Source organism: Poecilia formosa, unplaced genomic scaffold (assembly GCF_000485575.1).
Source record: "Poecilia formosa unplaced genomic scaffold, Poecilia_formosa-5.1.2 Scaffold36, whole genome shotgun sequence".
In the NCBI taxonomy this organism is placed as follows: domain Eukaryota; kingdom Metazoa; phylum Chordata; class Actinopteri; order Cyprinodontiformes; family Poeciliidae; genus Poecilia; species Poecilia formosa.
In genome coordinates, this window is record NW_006799975.1 from 1337002 (window position 1) to 1357314 (window position 20313).

The 20313-nt window shown below is 38.6% G+C and overlaps 1 protein-coding gene across 2 annotated transcripts; it reads right to left on the minus strand.

The window, feature by feature from the left end:
• Positions 1-38: 38 nt before the first annotated feature.
• zdhhc3a (zinc finger DHHC-type palmitoyltransferase 3a) lies at positions 39-19956 on the minus strand. Of its 2 annotated transcripts, none has more exons than XM_007550444.2 (7): positions 19876-19956; positions 17773-18205; positions 17542-17666; positions 15362-15458; positions 15055-15136; positions 13919-14049; positions 39-1756 (listed from the first exon to the last, which is right to left on the minus strand). In XM_007550444.2, exons 2-7 carry the CDS (start codon positions 18130-18132, stop codon positions 1541-1543), a joined length of 1011 nt encoding a protein of 336 aa, XP_007550506.1. In that variant the 5' UTR covers positions 18133-18205; positions 19876-19956; the 3' UTR covers positions 39-1540. The 2 variants fall into 2 exon arrangements, with proteins under 2 accessions (XP_007550506.1, XP_007550507.1); XM_007550445.2 differs by lacking the exon at positions 39-1756 and adding an exon at positions 8925-9329.
• Between the last annotated feature and the right edge of the window lie 357 nt (positions 19957-20313).

A 20313-nucleotide genomic window follows, 5' to 3' on the forward strand; every position in this document is an offset into this window, starting at 1 on the left:
TAGACTTTGGGAAGAAAACTGAAAAAATACAATTCACAAAAAGTTCAAGTATTAGTTTATTTTGTTCAGGTATGAGAAAGCTCTACAAAAATTATCAATGCTTGCTTTGTTCATGTTTTCACTCCACCTTGTGGTGAGTTTATGCATAGCACTGTGGAAGACATGCCAAAATCACAAAGGATCAATAAATGTCCCTCATTTAGACCTGTAGGTATTAAATAACCAGACTGTTCTTAACCCTTGCACTGAGTAAAAAAGATAAACTGTTGATCAGACAGAAACATTTTTCTTTTAAGTTCAAACGTGTTTTATACTTAATTTTTTTTTCCAAAATGCAAGTTTGTCTGAAGAAGCAGCTGAGGTTTTTTTTGTAATAATTCATTTTATTAAAGTCATAAAAAGCAGTTTTATGAACAGAAAATATAAATATTTGTATATATCCATTAAAAATAAAATCACACAACAAAACAATAAAGGACTGTAAACATTATGCATAGTCCCATAGTATCCAGCACCCATTCACCAGTTAACATTATTTCATCTAACCAATCAGTTCCAGGTATGTTTCCAACATTTCATAAACAGAAGACACTCCAACGAACAGAGATCAGATGCTAAAGTGAATCCACTCAGATTAATTAGTCATAATTAAGAATAAGGCACATGATAAACTGTTCAGGCCTGTGGCTTCTTTGTCTTATTTTAGAAATAACTTACAGACCAGTAGATTACAGGGATCTGCTGTTATTTAGCAGTATGATTACAACTCCTTTAAGATTGATGCTTGAGGAAAACACTTGGTTTGTAGTAATTTGGGTCAATTTCTTTGGTCTGAGCAAGCTAAGAAATCAGTTTCCAGATTAATCGAGCAGATTTGTTCTGGTGAAGCGTCGCCAACAGTCCGGCATGCTGTCCATTTATGTGCGCTCTGTTAAAAATCATTTCTGTTCGCTCTCCAACATTAACTTCATGTCTCAGATGCTTCGCTCGCTCAGTTTTCCCTGTTCCACCAGCAAATTATTTCACTTATAAGATATTTTTCCGATGTTAAAAGTGAAAAACAAAATCTGCCAATGGATCCAGTACTTCTTCAGTAAGATATGAGCTTGTTTAAGTAAATAATTCCTTAATATTGATGAAAAGTTACTTGTAAGTTTTTAAAAAAAATCAAATTTCAAGTCTATTGACATATTTGCACTAGAAAGCAGACCAAACCCGATTCTGTATTTTTGTAGTGAAGTTCTGATTACCTATGACTGACTCAACCACCAGAAAAATCCTTAATAATGTTGGAATCTCAGATTGCAGGGGTAGGATAGTGACTGCTCATAAGTACACCACTCTGTTCGAAAACAAGCCCTTATCCCCCTAAGTAAAAAAATATTTCTGCTTTAGTAGCACAGCCTCCCAACACCATTACAGGGAAAACGCGTTCAATCAAAAACACATAAAATAAGTTCATATTCTAGACAATATCGTATTTCAATAAAAAAAAAAAACCCAAAAACAAAACAGCAGTCCCTTGTCTAAGCCTTGGTCGTCATGAAGTAGGTGTGAGTGGTATCTCTATGACGTCCTGCTCAATGATGTCCCCCTGTGGGATGGGAACGTGGTCCACAGGCCGATTCTGACAGCTGAGGCCTGTGAAGGGGCTGAACCAGGACGGGGAGGGCCGGCCCCCGAACGCTGTCTGCATGGCCTCCCAGCAGGGCACTTTGCCCCACCTCCCCGTCTCCCCCTTCAGACGCTCGATTCCCTGAGGACGACACCACAGTGAGCATGTGCACGCACCATATCTCACACACACACACAAACCTTACTGCTACACGACTGACAACGGTGCAGACACAGCTGGAGCATTCAAGGTCTTTAAAAGAAGAAAGAAAAAAAAAGGACAAAAATGTTCTGCAAATCATTTCTGTTTGTACTGGCCAGAAAATCTGACAAGATTGCAATATCTTTGTTATGTAGTTGAGCGCTTGGCAATATTTCTACACTGACCTTTTAACCAGATCAGGATGATGCCAGATGAAGTCATGGGACAGTTTTTTTTTAATGTCTCCTGAAAGCTTTTAACCTTCCTAGACCAATAGAATGGAACATTCTGTCCAAATCAACACCACTTGTGTTTTTTGCACTATAATAATTCTACAAGAAGTTCTTAAAGACGCAGTATGTAACTTTTTATGGTTTTCATATATTTGTTTCAACTGTCACCATGTCCTGACAGCATGACATGAGAATCTGACAAAAATAAAGCTCCTCCTTACAGTCTGACAGCCATCTGCAGAAATACACTGCTCAGTGAAAAACAACCAATCAGAGCCAGGAGGAGGGGCTACAGCTCCTCCCACAGAGCCTGTTGTGAATGCTAAGGCAAGTTAGCATAGCCACCGATGATGGTGGATAAACAGTTTTCCTGGAACATTAAGTTGTTTCTCTGCCATTAGCACGGTGAGTAGCAAGTACATGAGCATGACTGACAATGCTAAGACCCTCCTCCTGGCTCTGATTGGTTGTTTCTGACTGGAGGTGTAGTCCTACATGGCAGTAGGACTACAAACGTAGATGAACTGGATTTTTTTCACAGATTGTCTCGTGTTATAATGTTTTAACAGATATGCAAGAAAAATGTTTATAAAAGTTACATACTGCAGCTTTAATGGGAACATTTAGTGACCACCATCATAATGTTCCTACTCAGTGGAAATGTATGAAATATGCGTTTGGCATTTTCCAAGTCCAGATCCACAAAATATGTGCTTCCACAGTTTCGTTTCATTTTCCAAACCATTAGAATACACACTGAAGCCATGAATTATCCCAGGATCAGCTCATTCCTGTCAAAGAATGGATGACCCGGCAGTCGAGATGAGCGATAAGTTGTTAGTTTTGATCAAAGTAATACATTATAAACTCCCCTCCCCTACTTTTCCCCCCACATTAATAAAAACTTGTAAAACTGTAATTCCAAGCATTTCCAGACGACATAGGAACCTTGTGTGTAAACTGGTGTTTTACTGATGGCCAGTAGAAACAGCAGCGCCTCTGCCAACAGTGGACTACAACACATTCTGTATGAGAAATGAAACAGCAAAAAAAAAAAGAAAAGAAAAAAAACAAGAAAGCTTGCAAATAAGAAAAAACAACAACTTCACAAATAATAAAAACTAATCAAAATGAGACATGCAATATTTTCCTCACTAAGCTCACTCATTCATTCCCATTTGTTTGGTTGAACGTAAAACAAAGAGGAACCGAGACTCATTGGGCCTGCCATGACTGAAACCTGCATGCTAGAGGCGCGCTAAGCTCGACGGGACGACTACAGCGACGAGCTCCTCCTCAGCTTACCTCCGTCACGGTTCTAAAGTCTGCCTCAGAAAGCTTTGGGCAGAGTGAGTTATCAACCAAAGCAGAATGCATGAGTGTGGAGAGGACACTGCATAGGAGAGAGGCAGATTAAAAGACAAAGAATGAGGAGGGAAAAAAACAAAAAAAACAAAAAAAAAAACAGGGATGGGAGGAAAACCAGGGGTCATGTGTGAGGAGGAGGTCATGTGAGCAAAGAACAGCGAACAGTTCAGGGAAAGCTTAGTTCATCAGGAACACACACTCCCCCCACAAAAAAGCCAAACACATTCTGCTTTGCAACGGAGAAGGATTTATTCTCTGCATCAAGTGCTGAAATGTGTGCAATATTTAAAAATCATTTTAAAAATTTGTAAAAAAAAAAAAAACAACAAAAAAACAAAACAAACAAAAAAAACAATAAACCAAAAAACAACAAAAAAATCAATCCTACCATCCGAATCATTTCACCAGCTGTTTTCACAAACATGTCCGACCTAACTGCCATGCATAAACACTTCAGAGGAACCAAACAGGTACAACACTAGCTGCGTTTCCATACAACTGCGCAAATTGACATTACGGAAATAAATTTACTGAATGAAAATAAATAATAAAAAAAAACAACAAAAAAAACACGCTTTCACTAAAAGGTTTTAGCGCTAGGATGAGGTGATTTTTCAGCCTTAACAAAATAGATCCATTTTACAAAACTGTAATGGAAACACTTCTTATGGGATCACACGAGTCATGTGATCAGCAGCCAGATGTTACTACTTGCAAAAACGACAAAGACAACAGAAAGTGGTTGGAGGACGATGGTTTCTTTTGTTTTTTTGTGTTCTTTTAAGACAATATGCAGCTGGCTCCACCAGAGCTCTCACAGTTCATAAGAAGTTGTCATTCCAACATTCTGAATCTGTAGATCCTCTGTAAAGTTTCTCCAAAACGCCACATAGATAGCTGCTCGTTGCTCCAATGCCTGAATGAGACGTGACGTCTCCTCTGATGGCTTACAGATGAGTTCTTGCGCCATCATGACTGAATTATGAATGTATCTCATGTAACTTGTTTATATCCGTCGCTGTCATGATTTTTAATGACTTGTCACGTGTGATTTTAATAAAAATTTTTATTTAAAGGGAAGACCGCATTTGCGATTCTTCCCCCCCCTCGACATCATCAGAATATGAACAGTTTTGCGCACATTTGCAATGGAAACGCAGCTTCATAGAGAATATGAAAACAATAAAAACAAAGTGCAGCTTTGTCTTTTTTAAGCACGTGTAAGTATGAATGGTGAAGGTTTAGACTTTCCTAAATGCTTTAACGCAGTCCAGAACGGTGCAGGATGCCATGCCAGGTATTCCGGCCCAACTCCGATCCACGCCGGATTCCGCTCCTCTTCCAGCAGCCGAAGCTTTTAAAGACGAGCCAGCGCTCCTTCAGAGGGTTTTCACATCAAAGAGCACCGAATCAGCAGAACGTTGTGGGGCTTTGTGCTGATTTTGGCGCGTTTTTACAGCAGAGTGATAAACGCTCATGAACAAACAGGGAATGAAGGTTAGAGGATAATTCCTTCTTCAATACAACTAACAGAATCTACTCTGTTTTCATACAGCCAGTGTTTCAACAAACATCTCACTGCTGAAGCACAAGTCAGGGTTTACAGCAGTGGTAACTGAAAGATATGACCAAATCCAGCTGGTGTTGGGAAACACACACTCTTTGGCTGAGGATGCACATTTACAGACAGACAAAGGTTGTGTGTGTGTGTTAAGGAAAGAATATTCCACACTGGTGCAGCATGAAATATTACAGTTATGTCAAATACACAATAAGACACCAGTGAGCCAGTTCTCCATACCAAAGCTTATCAGGAAATAAATGCTGGCATCAAGAAAAATCAAACACAAGTTTTCTGTCCCTGAAGTTTCAGAGTTAAACAATCCAGAAGAGGCATGGGCCTGCACGGGTCACAACCATGAGCAAAAATGCAGCAGTTTCATTGTATTGTGGCGGACTAGGGGGCTACAATACACCCCCCACAATTAAATAATATAGTTATTCAAACTTTAAATACCTACAGGGTATTATTTAAAAAAAACAAAAAAAACATGTGTTTTTGGGTTTACTGGTTGTTGATTTCATTTGGAAATGAAAAAATGATGTAATCAGATCTAGCTCCTGGGTTGTCATGGTTGCGCCACCACAGTATTTACATAATTTATAGCAAAAAAAAAAACAAAACAAAAACAACCTCAAACTATATTAAAGTAATGACATCTATTGCTCTTTAGACATTACTACACAGATGTGTAGAACAAAACAGAACCACAGCACAGGGTGGTCTCGTTACTACAGAGGCTCCGGTGTCTCATAGCAGACTCTGTATCCCTCAAGTTGATAAAATACCATGCAAAGTGGTGGAAAAAACAATACTGATGCGGATGCAAAATTTGCTCTCTTGGGATTTTTTTTTTTTTTTAAGTGAAAGGAGCAAGTTGAGTTTTCAGAAGTCGACTTTTCAAGTTCAGATTTCACCTCGTGTTTTAGTAATAGATGAAAAGGCATCCACTAACATTTACATATCCATTATTTCAGCCAGCTGTGGTGTAGTAAGCAGCCAGAGGTGGGAGAAGGGCGTGTGTGTGAGTTACTGTGTGTTTCAACGAGCCGAAGAATACTGCAGTCACTCTAGCACGTCCTCCTCTGTCTCATTACAAAGACTTTCCTCTACAGGAACCAGCCCGGCCCATGCCTGTTCCACAACATGAGAAAATAAATGTTTACAGCAGTACCTTTCAAATATTTTAGAACCGTAAGACACTGAGTAATGTTTACATTGAGCATCCAATGGAGTTTTTTTTATCACAATTTTATAAAATTCAAAGAGCTTAAGTTGGGGCTGGGCATTTATCACATCTTTTATATTTCAAGAAAATTTTCTTTGAAGAATTTTGATTTATGGTAACAATTACAATAATGACTCTTGAAAACTAAAAAAAGAAAGAAAAAGTGTTACCATTTTTCCACTGTTTGTTCCATGAGATCATCGATAAATATTAAAATATGGTCAAACGCAGTGACTGTGTAGTCTACGGATAGAAATCATACTTCTTTAAGAAACTGCCATCAGGAACAGGCCTTTTTTGTAAAGCAGTATTTGTGTTAGTGGGGCTGTGATTGCTGTCATGCAGCCATTCAGCTTCCTAAAACAGATTGTAAAGTAATAATAGTTTAGCACTTGTATCATTATCACAATAGCACCATGAAATATTGTGATAAGATTTTAAGTCTATCGCCTACCTCTAACTCAAACCACAAATAGTAAAAAAAAAAAAAGGAGGTATAAAAACATAAATAATACATCTGGTTATTATTGACCGAGTGTCCGAACAGGAAGTCACCTTCAGGTCTGAGTTTTCAGAGAAAATGCTTGAGCTGCAACAAGTGGCAACATCTGAATCCGTGTCCCACTGGTTTTCCCTTTCCTGAAACATTTTCAACAGTTGTTATAATTTATTGGCTTTTTTTGAAAGCGTGATGCCTCAGTGCTGCACTTAGCTTCAGTATGTTTTCACCACTTGTTGCACTTCCAAAATACAAAAAAACAAACGTGACGCCGAGACACCTGAGAACTCTGTGAAAGACTGAAGGCAAAAAGAAGCGAAGCAAAGCGGCAAAGATGGAGGCTGATCAGAGGTAAACTAAACAGCTTTCGTTTCTCTGATTCTTAGAATCTGCCCTTCATACAAAACAATAAAGATAAATAAATAAAAATAGTTCAACCCAACTTGAAACAGCAATAAAGGAGCTGCTGATGTGCAGCTTTTGGCAGCAATTAAAAGCTCATGGATCTGGTTTCAAAAAGGAATCACTTCAATTAGGAAACGGAATTTTGCCAGTCCAAAAACACAAAAAAACAAAACAAAAAAAAAAATACAAAGATCGTTCAGCTAAATTACAGAATATATTTACCACTAAATTCCCATTTCAGCTCATCTTAGGAGTGTAGCAGAAGACAAATATTTTAGATGATTAGAGGCTGTGTAGCAGCTTGTACACCTACAGATAAATCCTAACGTGTCTCACACCTTGAACTCGTTCACCTTCCATCACAATTCAGTCACAATGTATTTACATAGGATTGTAGGTGAGAGATTGGCACAAACTAGTGCATAATAGGAGTCCACTGATTGTAGTTTTCTGACAGATCACCCATCATTTAAAAGCCTGACCTGCCGATTTAGATTTTGACTTAATACAAATTCTTTAGTCTAGAAAGTCCAAAAATATATAGATATACTATATATAAATATAGTGACAAAAAATATTAAGTATGCATTCATACCAGCCCTGTTCAGTCCTCATTAATCTCAGTTTGTCTGTTAGATGTGTGAATGACCAATCAGATTTCTGATGCAAACTTAAAACAAAAAAAAAAAACCTCTGTTCCGCCTACAAACCTAGAGTTGTTGAGCTGAAGTGAACTGATGCGGCTCAATGTATATGTGAACACCAAGCCCACTCCAAAAGCAGGAAGCAGACTATAACGCAGGGCATTCTGGGTAAATACAACCAAAATAGAGAAGTGAGTCTAATGCTAGCTGGAATAACGGCTTTTGTGGTATTTTACCAACACCAAAAGAAAAATCCTACAACTAAAATCTGATTTTGGTTTTATGAAGAAAGAAGCTCCTCTCAATATCTTCAGAGGTTTTCATGTCATTTCCCTTCATGTCATTTCTTGGTACAGCGCCTCTCTACAGGCAAGGAGGGGAACAGGTCTTTCAAAGGGTTTGGTTCGTTTGACACACTGTAGTGTGAAAGAAAACTGTATCAGCTGAAAATAACAAATGTTGCAATTTTGGTCCCCAGTCAAACTGAGTCTAACAGACCATCAGGCGGGAAAATAAACCAAGTCAGCAAAAGTGAAGTGACTGTTAATCACTCGTGTGCAGAGGTGACCTGCTGCACCTGCTGATTTTCAGACCTTCAGTCACCCATCACCCAACATGAAGGAAATCAGCACCGATTTATCGCTGCATCTCTTATCCACAGTAGTCCAGAGAATGATTTATTCAACTCTCATGACCCAAAACTTTGTAGAATCAATTTGAACTGCAGTTCCAGCTGCAAGACTTTTGGGATACGTTTCTTACAGTTTTACAGATTGTTCAATGGGAAGAAATCAAGGGGCATGAAATCTTTCGAAAAGCATCATGTATACTGGATATATCTCAGTAGGTGTACCTGGACTAAACCAGTGGCTAAATACATTTTTCAGCAGATGAGGTAGGTGAATTCCTTTACATGTCCCTGATAAAAATCTGCAGGTTAAACTCTTCTGGCTACTCTAATAATCTAATCAACTGATTTCATTTTGATTTTTCACCATTTTAGTCAACTAACCTACAAAAACAGCCCTGTACCTGCAGGATGAAGTGACGTCATTTCCCATTATATCCCTTTTTCTTTTGTAATTTGGCTGAACGTATCCTTGAACAGAACACAGGAAGATTATGCACCAAGCAAGAACAGACAGCTTCTAATAAGAGAAAAGACCAGAAAAAACAAAACCCAAACTGATTTATCACAGTGTTCGCAAAAAGACAGTGTTTCTTTTTCTCTGCAACTCAACTTGTAAAGGCAAACAAAAAAAAATAAATAAATAATAATAATAATAAGACATTGCTCACTTAGTTGGCAGCACAAAGAGCACATGACAAGCTGTCCATGGCTTGTGTGGGACGTACACTGTAAGTGGGAGCAAACAGGCCAGCTTTCCCAGGCCTCATTCCCTGTCCTGAGCTCCCTCACACCACATACTGGTAGGTCTCAGCCTTGCCGTGGTCAGGGGTGGAGAAGGGGCTTAACCACAATAAAGAGAAATGGTGTCCAAAAACCGCCCTCATGTTCATCCACTTAGTTTTTTTAGCCCATCTTCGCTCTTCCTTTTTCAACTGCTCTATGCCCTGAAAACGAGAGACAACCAAATTTGAGTTTGCATGTTTTCGTCTGGTAAAATTATCTGCGAAAAAATGATTAGGAATTTGGAAATAATAGAACATATTTAACACAAATGCAAACAGCACAACAAAAAGTCCCACTAAATAATAAAATAACCCAGTAAATAGTGCGATAAAGAACAGTAAAGGGGAATAGAGACAACTGAATAATAATACAAATAACCCCACAAAAAGACAAATAAACCCTCACAAAGAACAAAAAACTTAAAACGGGAACAGAAAAATAAACAAAAGAACCAAAAGAAATAAAAAACAAAAAACAAAAAAAAAAAAAAAAAAACAACAAACAAAAAAAAAAAAAAAAACACTAAACAGAAACCATAAAAAAAAAAAGCACGTCGACAAAAAGAAAAATAAACATGAACAAACACAAAAAAAAATATGAAAAAAATAAAGCTAATTATTGAAACGAAATTACCTGTAGGCTGCTTGTTATAATTACTTCACAGTATCGTTAAGAATAAATAAGATTTTTCAATGAACACATTAAAACTTGATGGTTTTTATTAAGATTATTGTAGGTTGTAAAATTTCTGAGCATCTACTAAAAGCGTTTCTCCACCTGCCGCCATGAAGCAAGAACATTTTAACTTCCACCCCTGATTATACTCCAGCAGGTGGAAATATTGTCAAAATCAACTACATTAAAACTGAAGAGATAACGAGAACAGCTGAAGCAATGCTAGGCTAAAGATCCTCCATTAAGCTATAAGTTTAATAGAAACGGAACAAAAAAAAATAAAGATAGAAAAGAAACGGAGACAGATGTCGGAAGAAAACATAAAAGCAACTTCACTGTTATGGCTTAAACCCCGACTGGGCAAAGTTGTGGAAAGTCACTGTCATTGTTTTGAATAGTCTCAGTACATCCAGCTCTCATGTACAGAGCACAAAAAGAGCTTTAAATATTTGCACTCTTTGAAATTGTTTTTTTTCATGAAAGCAACACGTTTCTTCTGCATGAGAGCTGCCAAAAACTACAGCAGGGGGAAGTGAGGATAATGTAGCTGCTTGTGTCTTGCTGTCCTCTGAGCTATGCTAGCTCATTGACATGCTCACATTTATTTATATTTGGAGTTGCAGACAAAAAGAAGTTGAAAGCACAAGAAGAAATTTGGAAAGGTCAGTTTGTCCCATTAGCTCTTCAGCTGAGATTTATCTAAAAGATCCACACAACAATAAAATACGAACACAAAGACATAGCTTCAATATACGTCTACCTCCAGCAGCACAATGTGATTACCTAGAGTAACAGGAAAAAGGTCATGAAGCCGATCAATGATCTGTGTCTGATGAGATGAAAAGGTGGGAAATAAAATGGAGGAGTGTGAGAATCAGACAGACTTTAACAACTGACAGCAGCTGGGTATACTGACCCAGCTGCCAGTTTGTAGGCAGCTGGGTCAGTATACCTGCTGTTCTTCTGGCAGGTTTTATAGTCTGCAGTGATCAATACCTGCCAAAAGATTTTTATGTGGAGAATGTGTCTAATCATAGATTTATTCATACAGAACATCTAATGCATTCAAAAGAAAATGCAGCTGGGAAGCTGAACAATCCTGGTGCAATACTACTTGATGCTATTGGCTGATGTTTGCAAAGCAGCCAATGCAGGAGAGCAAGACAAGTCGTGCTTTTGAAAGGTTGTTGTTTTATTAAGATAATTATCTCAATCGAACAGTATCATTTTTTGTCGTGTTGAATCAAACACTTCTTTCAATCAAACTACATGGTGACAGAAGGGTGAATTCTATTGTGTCTTTATTTTCTTCTACATCTAAAATTAATCCAGCCTCTTGACCAAGATACACAACAGCCTCAAACTACAGACAATCAACCTCAGTAAACAGGTATTTTGTTGCCTTTTGGTGCCTCAAGAAACTTGAATCAGCCCTGTTTGAAAATCTGTAACAGACTTGTAAAATTATATTATCCTTCATTAAATATGGTTTGTTAAATCACCATGTGTGATTCATAATAACTATCATATATTTAAAAAAAAATCTGAAAAAAAAGTCTTAGTGCTTTGGCATCTAAACTAGACCAGCAGTGAGAGTTTTTTTATTTGCTTCAATCAAGAGAAACACATTAAAAGTGACCAATGTAAAACTGACTGGAGACTTTGCTTGATTTTTATTAATTAATGAAGAATAAACAGGTAGATGGAGATACTGAAATGATTGGTTTAATGTAAATTCATGTTTTTGATTATAACATGAGAAAATGTGTTAAGCCTCCCTGGCAAAGTTTATTCAGGGGTCCTGGAGAGGAGGGTCCGTCTGATAGTCGAACCGTGGAATCAGGAAGAGCAGTGTGGTTTTCGCCCTGGTCGTGGAACACTGGACCAGCTCTACACCCTCAGCAGGGTCCTGCAGGGTTTCTACATGTGTTTTGTGGACTTGGAGAAGGCGTTTGACCATGTCCCTCGGAGAGCCCTGTAGGGGGTTCTCTGGGCGTATGGGATACTGGGCCCTTTGATATGGGATGGTAGGTCCCTGTATGACCGCTGTCAGAGTCTGGTCTGCATTGACAGCAGTAAGTCGGGCTCGTTTCTAGAGAGAGTTGGACTCTGCCAAAACTGCCCTTCGTTACTGATTCTGTTCATTACTTTCATGGACAGAATTTCTAGGTGCAGCCGAGGTGTTGAGGGGATCCGTTTTGGTGACCTTAGGTTCGTATCTCTGCTTTCTGAGGGATGATGTGGTCCTTCTGGCTTCATCAGGTTGTGATCTACAGCTCTCACTGGAACGGTTAGCAGCTGAGTGTGAAGCGGCCGGGATGAGGATCAGTGCGTCCAAATCCAAGGCCATAGTCTTGAGCCAAAAAAGGTCAGAGTGCCTTCTCCGGGTCAGGGGGGATGTCCTGCCCCAAGTGGAGGAGTTCAAGTATCTCGGGATCTTGTTCACGAATGAGTTCACTCAATTTACCGATCGATCTACGTTCCTACCATCATCTACGGTCATGAGCTTTGGGTCATGACCAAAGGAATGAGGTCAGGGATACAAGCGGCCAAAATGAGTTTTCTCCATAGGGTGTCTGGCCTCTCCAAGACACCCAATTGAGAAGCTCGGTCATCCAGGAGGGTCTCAGAGTAGAGCCGCTGCTCCTTCACGTCAAGAGGAGCCAGTTGAGGTGGCATGGGCATCTGGGTAGAATACCTCCTGGATGCCTCCCTGGTGAGGTGTTCCAAGCACAACCCACCGGGAGGATGCCCAGAGGAAGACCAGGACACACTGGAGGGACGATGTTCCTCGACTGGCCTGGGAACGCCTTGGGATTTCCTTGGAGGAGCTGGAACAAGTGGCTGAGAGGAAAGTCTGGGCCTCACTTCTTAGGCTGCTATCCCCACAACACGACCCCGGATAAGCGGAAGAAGATGGATGGCTGGAAAATGTGTTTCAAAAAGTGAAAATGTGCAAATATCCTTTTGCCAAAATAATAGACGTACAAACTTGTAGGCCTGTCGTGACAACACCAGGGTTTCCCCAGTGTATTATAGACCTGACGGCCCACCATGCTTTACTTGTGCCACCGCCAGGCTAAGCCTTTCTTGTTTATGTTTTTAGGAAAATAATAATTACAAAAAAAAAAAAGGTAACACTTTATTTGAAGGGGTGTGCATAAGACTGACATGACATAACATCTGTCATAAACATAAAGAAGTCTTTATGAATGTTTATGACTGTTGTCATGAAGTGTCATTCGGTAAATAATGACACTTTTAATGCAAAGTTGCTCTAAAAGTTGCATTAAAAGTCCATTAAAAATGCCAACCTTGCATTAAATTATCATAATTTACAAAATCATGCAAAGTTGGCACTTTTAATGGACTCGTATTTTAAATTCCTAAAAAGACAAACAAAGCAAACAAAATAAATAAAATAGAAATACAAACCACACACAACTTAAATCATAAATGAAACGGATCATGGGGGAGTTTGTAAACAGTTTCCATTCAGAAAGTATTAATCAATCAGAATGGAAGTTATTGAGCTCCTTTTAATTTATCATGCTATTAATTGATTTATGGATTATTGTGACAAGCTTTCCAACTTGACTGAAAAGGTATGAGGGAACAGCAGATTGTTGTAGCAGCATAGACATCCGTTTATTCTTTATTGTGATAATTACGGAACTAACCAGCAACCTGCAGAGAAAACAGCACAGCATCAAGCTGTGAAACCCATGCAGCTTTATTTATATAAAGAACTAAATCAGTTCCTTGAGCTGTTACCAAAGTCGGTCCTCGAGGACCGACTCTGGGCACCCCTGTGTTATCTGAAAATGAAAGTGTCCATCTGGCAAAGCACTGCTGTAGTTTCAAAACGGGTGAACAAAAATTTGCACAAAATCAAAATAAAAACAACTTATTCTTCAAACCTGGTAAGCATGTTTTTGGTGAATATCAGAACTTGAAGGTCAAAACTGACTAAGTAAGGCAGAGCTGAGGGAAGGTCCACCGAGGACAAGGAAACCACAGGAAGTTATGAGAGAAGAGCAAAGGAAAGTCAGTCTCCACTGAGCGGGTAACTTACTGTCTCATCGGTACAGATGGAGTGGACCTGGGTGCCGAACATCACAGAGGTAAAGATGAGGAAGAGGAGGCCCTCAAAGCACAGGAGGATGAGGAGGATGACTGTTGCTGGAGGAGAGAAGGAGCTGCACTCTGGGTGATGGAGGGACATGGAAGTGAAAGGACAAGTCAAGGGTTAGATGAAGAACTAAACGCTCAAGTCTCTTCACAGATACAATGACTTCCTGTTGACTGCTGCAGTAAAACATTAACACTTCAATCAGGAGGTTCACAACTGAGGGCGGATCATTTTACTTTATATAAAGACAGATTTCTAATTTAGGCAGTTCTGCAAACCAAAGTATTAACAGAAATAATTCAGGTAAAAACTGATTGACCTGTTTTGATCATCTTGTCAGCATTCTTAATTACTTTAGAGTTTAGGTCAGAGGTCACCAACCTTCTAGCAGAGTTAGATTATAGTACTGAACTACACACTTCTGAAATTTGATCAGTTTACTTTTTTTTTAACCTTTGAGTTGCTAGTTTTTACATTTTATTGTGCTTTCCTGCACAATAACAAAATGAATTCTGATTGTGATAACCAAATGTTTTATCCATCTTCAGAATCTGATCACATTTATTATTTCTCATAATTATCAACAGAGACCTAATGTAGGAAACAGACAAATATCAGTTTGTATCACTTTATATCAACGTCCAATTATTTCTCACAAATCATGCAGCATCATGTTTGAGACTAATCTTATCACATCTTGTAACCATGTAATAAATCCACTATTTCAATCACTATATTGAAATAGTGTAGTGTATTTACATTATAACACTAGTGTAATAGTGTATTTAAATTGTATTGGAAATAAAAAAAAAATGTTTTTGGAAAAAAATAAGTTTGGGTATTATTATGTTTTAAGTTTTTGAATCACAACAACTTCTCCCTTTTTTAAATAAGAGTATGCACATTTGAAATCTCTTGTAAACACACTAACACAGACATTAATCTAAGCCCAATAATTTTATTTTATTGCTTAAATGTGCAGAACTATTATAAAGAGATTCTTGCAGCATAGATGCAGGTTTGCTTTTGAATCTAGATCACTGAGACAAGGTGCAACAGAAGAAGAAAAACCCACTCACTTGTCCAATCATCTTCAAAGCAGTAGAGGAAATGGAAGACCACCATGACCAGAGAATGCAGAGAGATGAGTGCAATGTACATCTAGGTCCAAAAGGAAACAGTGGTGAGACCATGTGGTGAAACATTTTACTATAAAAAATAGCCAGCTTCCTGACAACCACTGAGAAACTGTGTCAAGTTAAAATGGAAGCATTACAGAAGTAAGCAGTTAACAGGCTTTCATGTCAAACATCCAGATTTCCAGCTTTTCAATGTCATTTTTAAAAAGCAAATAGATGCAACAATAGAGTTTTCCTGTGAACTTACTGTGAAAAGAACAAAGTACTTTTGGTTGTTTTCCCCAACACAGTTGTTGACCCAGGGACAGTGGTGGTCCATCTTCCGTATGCATCGTTTGCATACACTGGGAATCAGACGGAGAGAAGGAATTCAGCTCATAAAGCAGCGATGGATTATGTTACATTTACCAGGACAAAAGATATCTTGATAAATGTATCAGGTTCTCTTGAGGTATTATTGTTCCTCAGAAAGTAAAACACCAAACTAAAAAATGGTTTTAAGAGATAACATACATCAGTGTATGTAAACACACACACACACACTTCAACACCGTGAGCATAAAACTGAGGAGGCTGAACGCCTCAAAGTGTTCCTCCGCTGTTTGTGAGCTGTTAGCTGAGGGACTAAATATAAAGCAGGGTGGTTTGGAGTATTTTGCTTCCCACTCTCGAAGTGGTTCAGCCTTAGAACTGTGAACCAGTCTACAGTTTCAACCACAACTTTCTACCTGAAACAGCAGCAGCATGAAGCAAACAGTGCTGCAGATATCCAACAGCCTTTAATCAGACTACAAGAGACTCAAATCCCATCCTACATCAAGTCTGCAGCTACCTGCTTCTTTGTTTAGTTAACTACAATTGGTATGTAAACTGCCTGTCCTTCGTCTTTCTACCAACATAAGAAGCTTTAGTTATTTGCATATTTCAAGAAGAAAAACGGGGAGCATATTTATCCATCAGCAAATGAGCTTCAAGCATAACTCACTTAGATTATAAAATATCAATAAATTCAAATAGTTACTAAACTAGACTGACTCACAAAAATATGAAAAATAGTAAAAAGTGTTTTTTATTTAACATTTTTTTTTTACAAAAATCATATTTTGTTATAAAATAAAAAAATTTGATGTCCTCCACCTCTTCTCTGCCAGCTGCAGAAACAACCAGAGCCAGGAGGAGGGACTTGGCACTGTCAATTAACTTGTGTATGCGCTGCTCAATGTGCTAAAGGCAGAGAAACAATTCAGCGTTACAATAAAACTGTTTTTCCACCGTCACTGGTGGCCATGCTAACAAACCTTAGCATTCATAACAAGCTATGTTGTGAGGGGGGAGCTGTACATGAGCTCCTCCCTTGCAGGAGCTTGATTGACAGCGCTAAGCTCCTAAGCTGGCTCTGACTGGTTTTTGGGTGTTTCTGTAGATACCATTAGGACCACAGGGAGCTCCATTATGCTACAGATGACCAATCTCATACAATACTGTCACGACATATACAATTTTAACAAATGTTAAATAAAAAAAATATTATTTACAAATAGTGCAATTTTAAATTGTCTGAAGTCTAAAATAACCTGGAATTTATGATGCAATGCAGTAAAAGCAGTATTTTTCCTCCTTACAGATTTCTTCCTTTGGATTTTAATATGAGACTTACAGTAGATTACTTGAGTAAATTCAGAGTAGAGTTTTTAAGCTGTTATTCATAAAAGGATAGCCATACTAATCAAGCTAACTCTGTGAAAGTAATTACATCCTAAACCTAATAAGTGGCTGTCTTTCCTTTAGCAACAACTGCCATGACTGAAAAAACTGGCTGGGCAGGAATTTTGGCCCCGTCTTCATTGCAGAGTTATTCCAACTGAGCCAGAGGGATCTGAGCATGAAGGGCCTGTTGAAGCTTCTGCCACAGCAATTCATCTCATTAGGGAAAGTAGAACACCAAGGATAAATGTTTTAAAAAATATCCTATAAATATAGAACTTCTATTTATCATTTACATTTTTTATTTATTGTGTAAACTCATGGTCATTCTCATCTGTGGCCTTGGTTTCCCTCGGGCCACTAACAAAAAAAGTTAAGCTCCGTCACTGGAGTTAATCTATGAAATGTGTTTCACTTTCTGAAATGTTCATTTATTTCAGAAACTCTACTAACATTCAAATGTATTGAATGTGGCTGTACATAGACATATGGAAGTTATTTTCAACTTTGTTGAATGTTAAAGTTTGGTGCACCCGTATATAAAAGATGCAAATCTTGATCCTAAAGGGTAGAACTCAATTCTTCACAAAGTACTAAAGATAATTCTAGTCAACCGATTAAAATTAGGAAAAGCTGAAGGTTTCTATCTATATTAATCTAAATCATTTTCTCATGTGAAGCTGTACGGACAGCCTGAGTGAACAGCTGCAGCCGTTCCCTCACCTGCAGTGGTGTGCTCGGTCAGGCTTAATGCTGCAGCACTTGGGACATTTGTAGACCACCTGCCCTGGTTTCAACTGAAGGCTTTCTATGTATTCCTTAGTGGCGTTCCCTTTTGGCACGGCCCCCTGGCACAAAACAAATCATTTACAAACATCTTAGGGCCCAGGACTACAGAAGGAAGAAAGAAAAGTCTGAACAGTAACAGAAACAAACCCATCTCAGCATACATACAGGGTCAGTGCACATGGCCCTGAGGTGTGAGGCGAGGGCTAGAAAGGCCAAAGTATTGAACAAGGTCCCGTTCACAATGCTGTAAGTGAGATTCTTGGAGGGCACCAGCATGACAAACAGCACCACAAACTCAGCGTAAAACACCAGCAGCCACGTTATAATGGCGCACACGATGCCGCAGGTGTCCCTGATGAACCACAAGGCTGAGGAAGAGGAGGAAGTGATGACGTCTTTGGAGATAGGGATGCGCTGTTCAGGTTGTAGGCAGTTGGACCCTCCACTGGCCCCGTCCCCAGTCCCGGCCCCAGCCTGCCCGCGGCCGTGCTCCACGTCCCTGCATCTGTGCACCGGGCTCTTCATCCTTCATTGAAGCTGGATGCTCGCATGTCCTGCTGCCACAGCCTCTCAACCTTCAGGCATCAGTCATCACATGCTGGGGGGCAAAAGGGCTCAGAGGTCAGGAAGAAGCAAGGGGCAAAATATTACATAAAAGAAAGATTCACAATGAGGAATATAAATATGTACAATTTGTGCTGATATTGTATCGAGTCAATATTAGTATAGGCCAATTCTCAAAGCTACGATACCAGTATTGTATCAGAAGTGGATAAAATTGTATCAGGACACACCTAGTAATTTCAATAGAAAACTGAACTTGACTTCATATTTAATAACTCGATTAATAGACTAGTAATAAACTAGAGCTGTACAATAAAGGTCGACATAGACCTAAAAGATAAAGAGCCAATTACGACAAGAGTTGCACTGGGCTGAACCAATCATGTGGCTGGAAAAGAGCCACACAGAAATTTGATTGGAGGCTATAAAGAACTGCGATTTATTTTCTTTCCAAAGACAGACAATGTCCGTCTTATTGGTTTCTTTTTTTCCCCATGTTTCCCTGAAGATTTTAATTTAAGTTAAGCTAACTTCTTTTATTAAGCCAAAGCAGCTGCATAAAGTTCAATGTAATGTTTATCTTTTAAAGAAAAAAAAAAATCTATATTTAAAATAAAAAATAACCTGATATTTTTTATATCTCCTCCAGTAAACAGTGACAAAAGATTGACACAAACAGTTGTTTGTTTTGTATCGTACTCAACTGATGCAAAACATTTCATCATGATTGGATTTTGACCAAACTGCCAAGCTCTATAGCAGATTTTCAAGATGTCTACATGATTGGATTGGATTCACTGTACATGTATATGGAGAAATCTGATGTTATTTCAGTGATGAACTGAATATTGTTTCAGAAGTTTTCTTGTTTGAAAAAACATGCCGACCATCAATAAAAATCAAGATTAATAAGTCCCACTAGCAATATTGGACTACACAATAATGGCAAAACATCAAGGATTTCACCATAAACAGAAATGATCCAGCATTTCTCAACCGTTGACCACCTACCCACAAAATATTGGCGTAATTTTCGATTTTAATGCTGTTTTAGATAGAATCGTTTGGTTTGCAGCTCCTTCTCAGAGAACATGCATGGACGTTGCTTTGAATCAAAGCTTTTACTTGAAATATTCATATTTCTGATGCATGTTCCTGTCCATAACTCAGTTCTCTAGTATTAAAATCGGGAAAAGCATCATCTGAAGCTGAAACAGACAACGCCGATATACTGGATTTTCTAGTACAAGCGGTAAACAAACGAGCAGAAGATCTTACTGGTAGCGCAATATGAATTTTTTCCCTCCTGTTACAGGAAGTAAAGTGGGTCATTGATTCCCAGCTTTCGACATGCGCCAATGTGTCTCTGTTGGTGCTATATACAAGCTAACACAGTCAACTTCAGATAAGAATGAAAATGTAATTACTGGTCATGTCAACATTGGCACGTACAGTAAACGCTGACTTAAAGCAAGTTTAACATGGACTTTGTTGCATTTCAAGAGTCCAAACCGAGCCGAAAGTCACCTCATTCCATCTAGCTAATGCTAGCCAATCAGCTAAAAAGGGACCATTTAAATGACCGTATTAGTGTTTATTTCTGATACGGTCTCCTTTCTTTTACCTCTAACGCGGAAGACACCCAGAAGCGGTATTGTTGTCTTTACGGAACAGTAAGCCTTCCTGTATTTCACATTAGCTCACCTTGAAGATAAGCATCCTCCACTCGCTTCCTCCCCTGCTCCTGCTGCTGTGGTGGCCCCCTCCCCTCCTTCACCGTCTGCATCATCATCATCATCATCATCATCATCATCATCATCTTCTTCTTCTTCTTCTTCTTCTTCTTCTTCTTCTTCTGATTTTCTTCTTCTGATTTTACTGGCGGGTGACATCTAACGTTAAGATGTATTATCGCCATCTACTATGCTGGAGTGTGGACCAGAGTATCTCCTAAATTCTTATAAATAATCCTGTTTCCTTTAAAAATGTAATAACTGCTTTATTTATTTTATGTTTAATTAATATCTTATTAAGTTTTAATGTCTCTATATCATATTTCATAATTTCTTGTTTTAGCTTCTCTTTACTTACAACATGTTTTCCACAATGAATTCATACATGTTCTACTGTTTCCATAGCCAT

Excerpts from the sequence above, each read along its gene's own strand:
- zdhhc3a (XM_007550444.2), bottom strand. The coding sequence starts at position 18,132 with ATGAAGAGCCCGGTGCACAGATGCAGGGACGTGGAGCACGGCCGCGGG. Across the intron at positions 17,667-17,772 it reads GGGCCATGTGCACTGACCCT|GGGGCCGTGCCAAAAGGGAA; the intron begins GTATGTATGCTG and ends GTTTTGTGCCAG. Across the intron at positions 14,050-15,054 it reads CTTTGAAGATGATTGGACAA|AGTGCAGCTCCTTCTCTCCT; the intron begins GTGAGTGGGTTT and ends TCCATCACCCAG.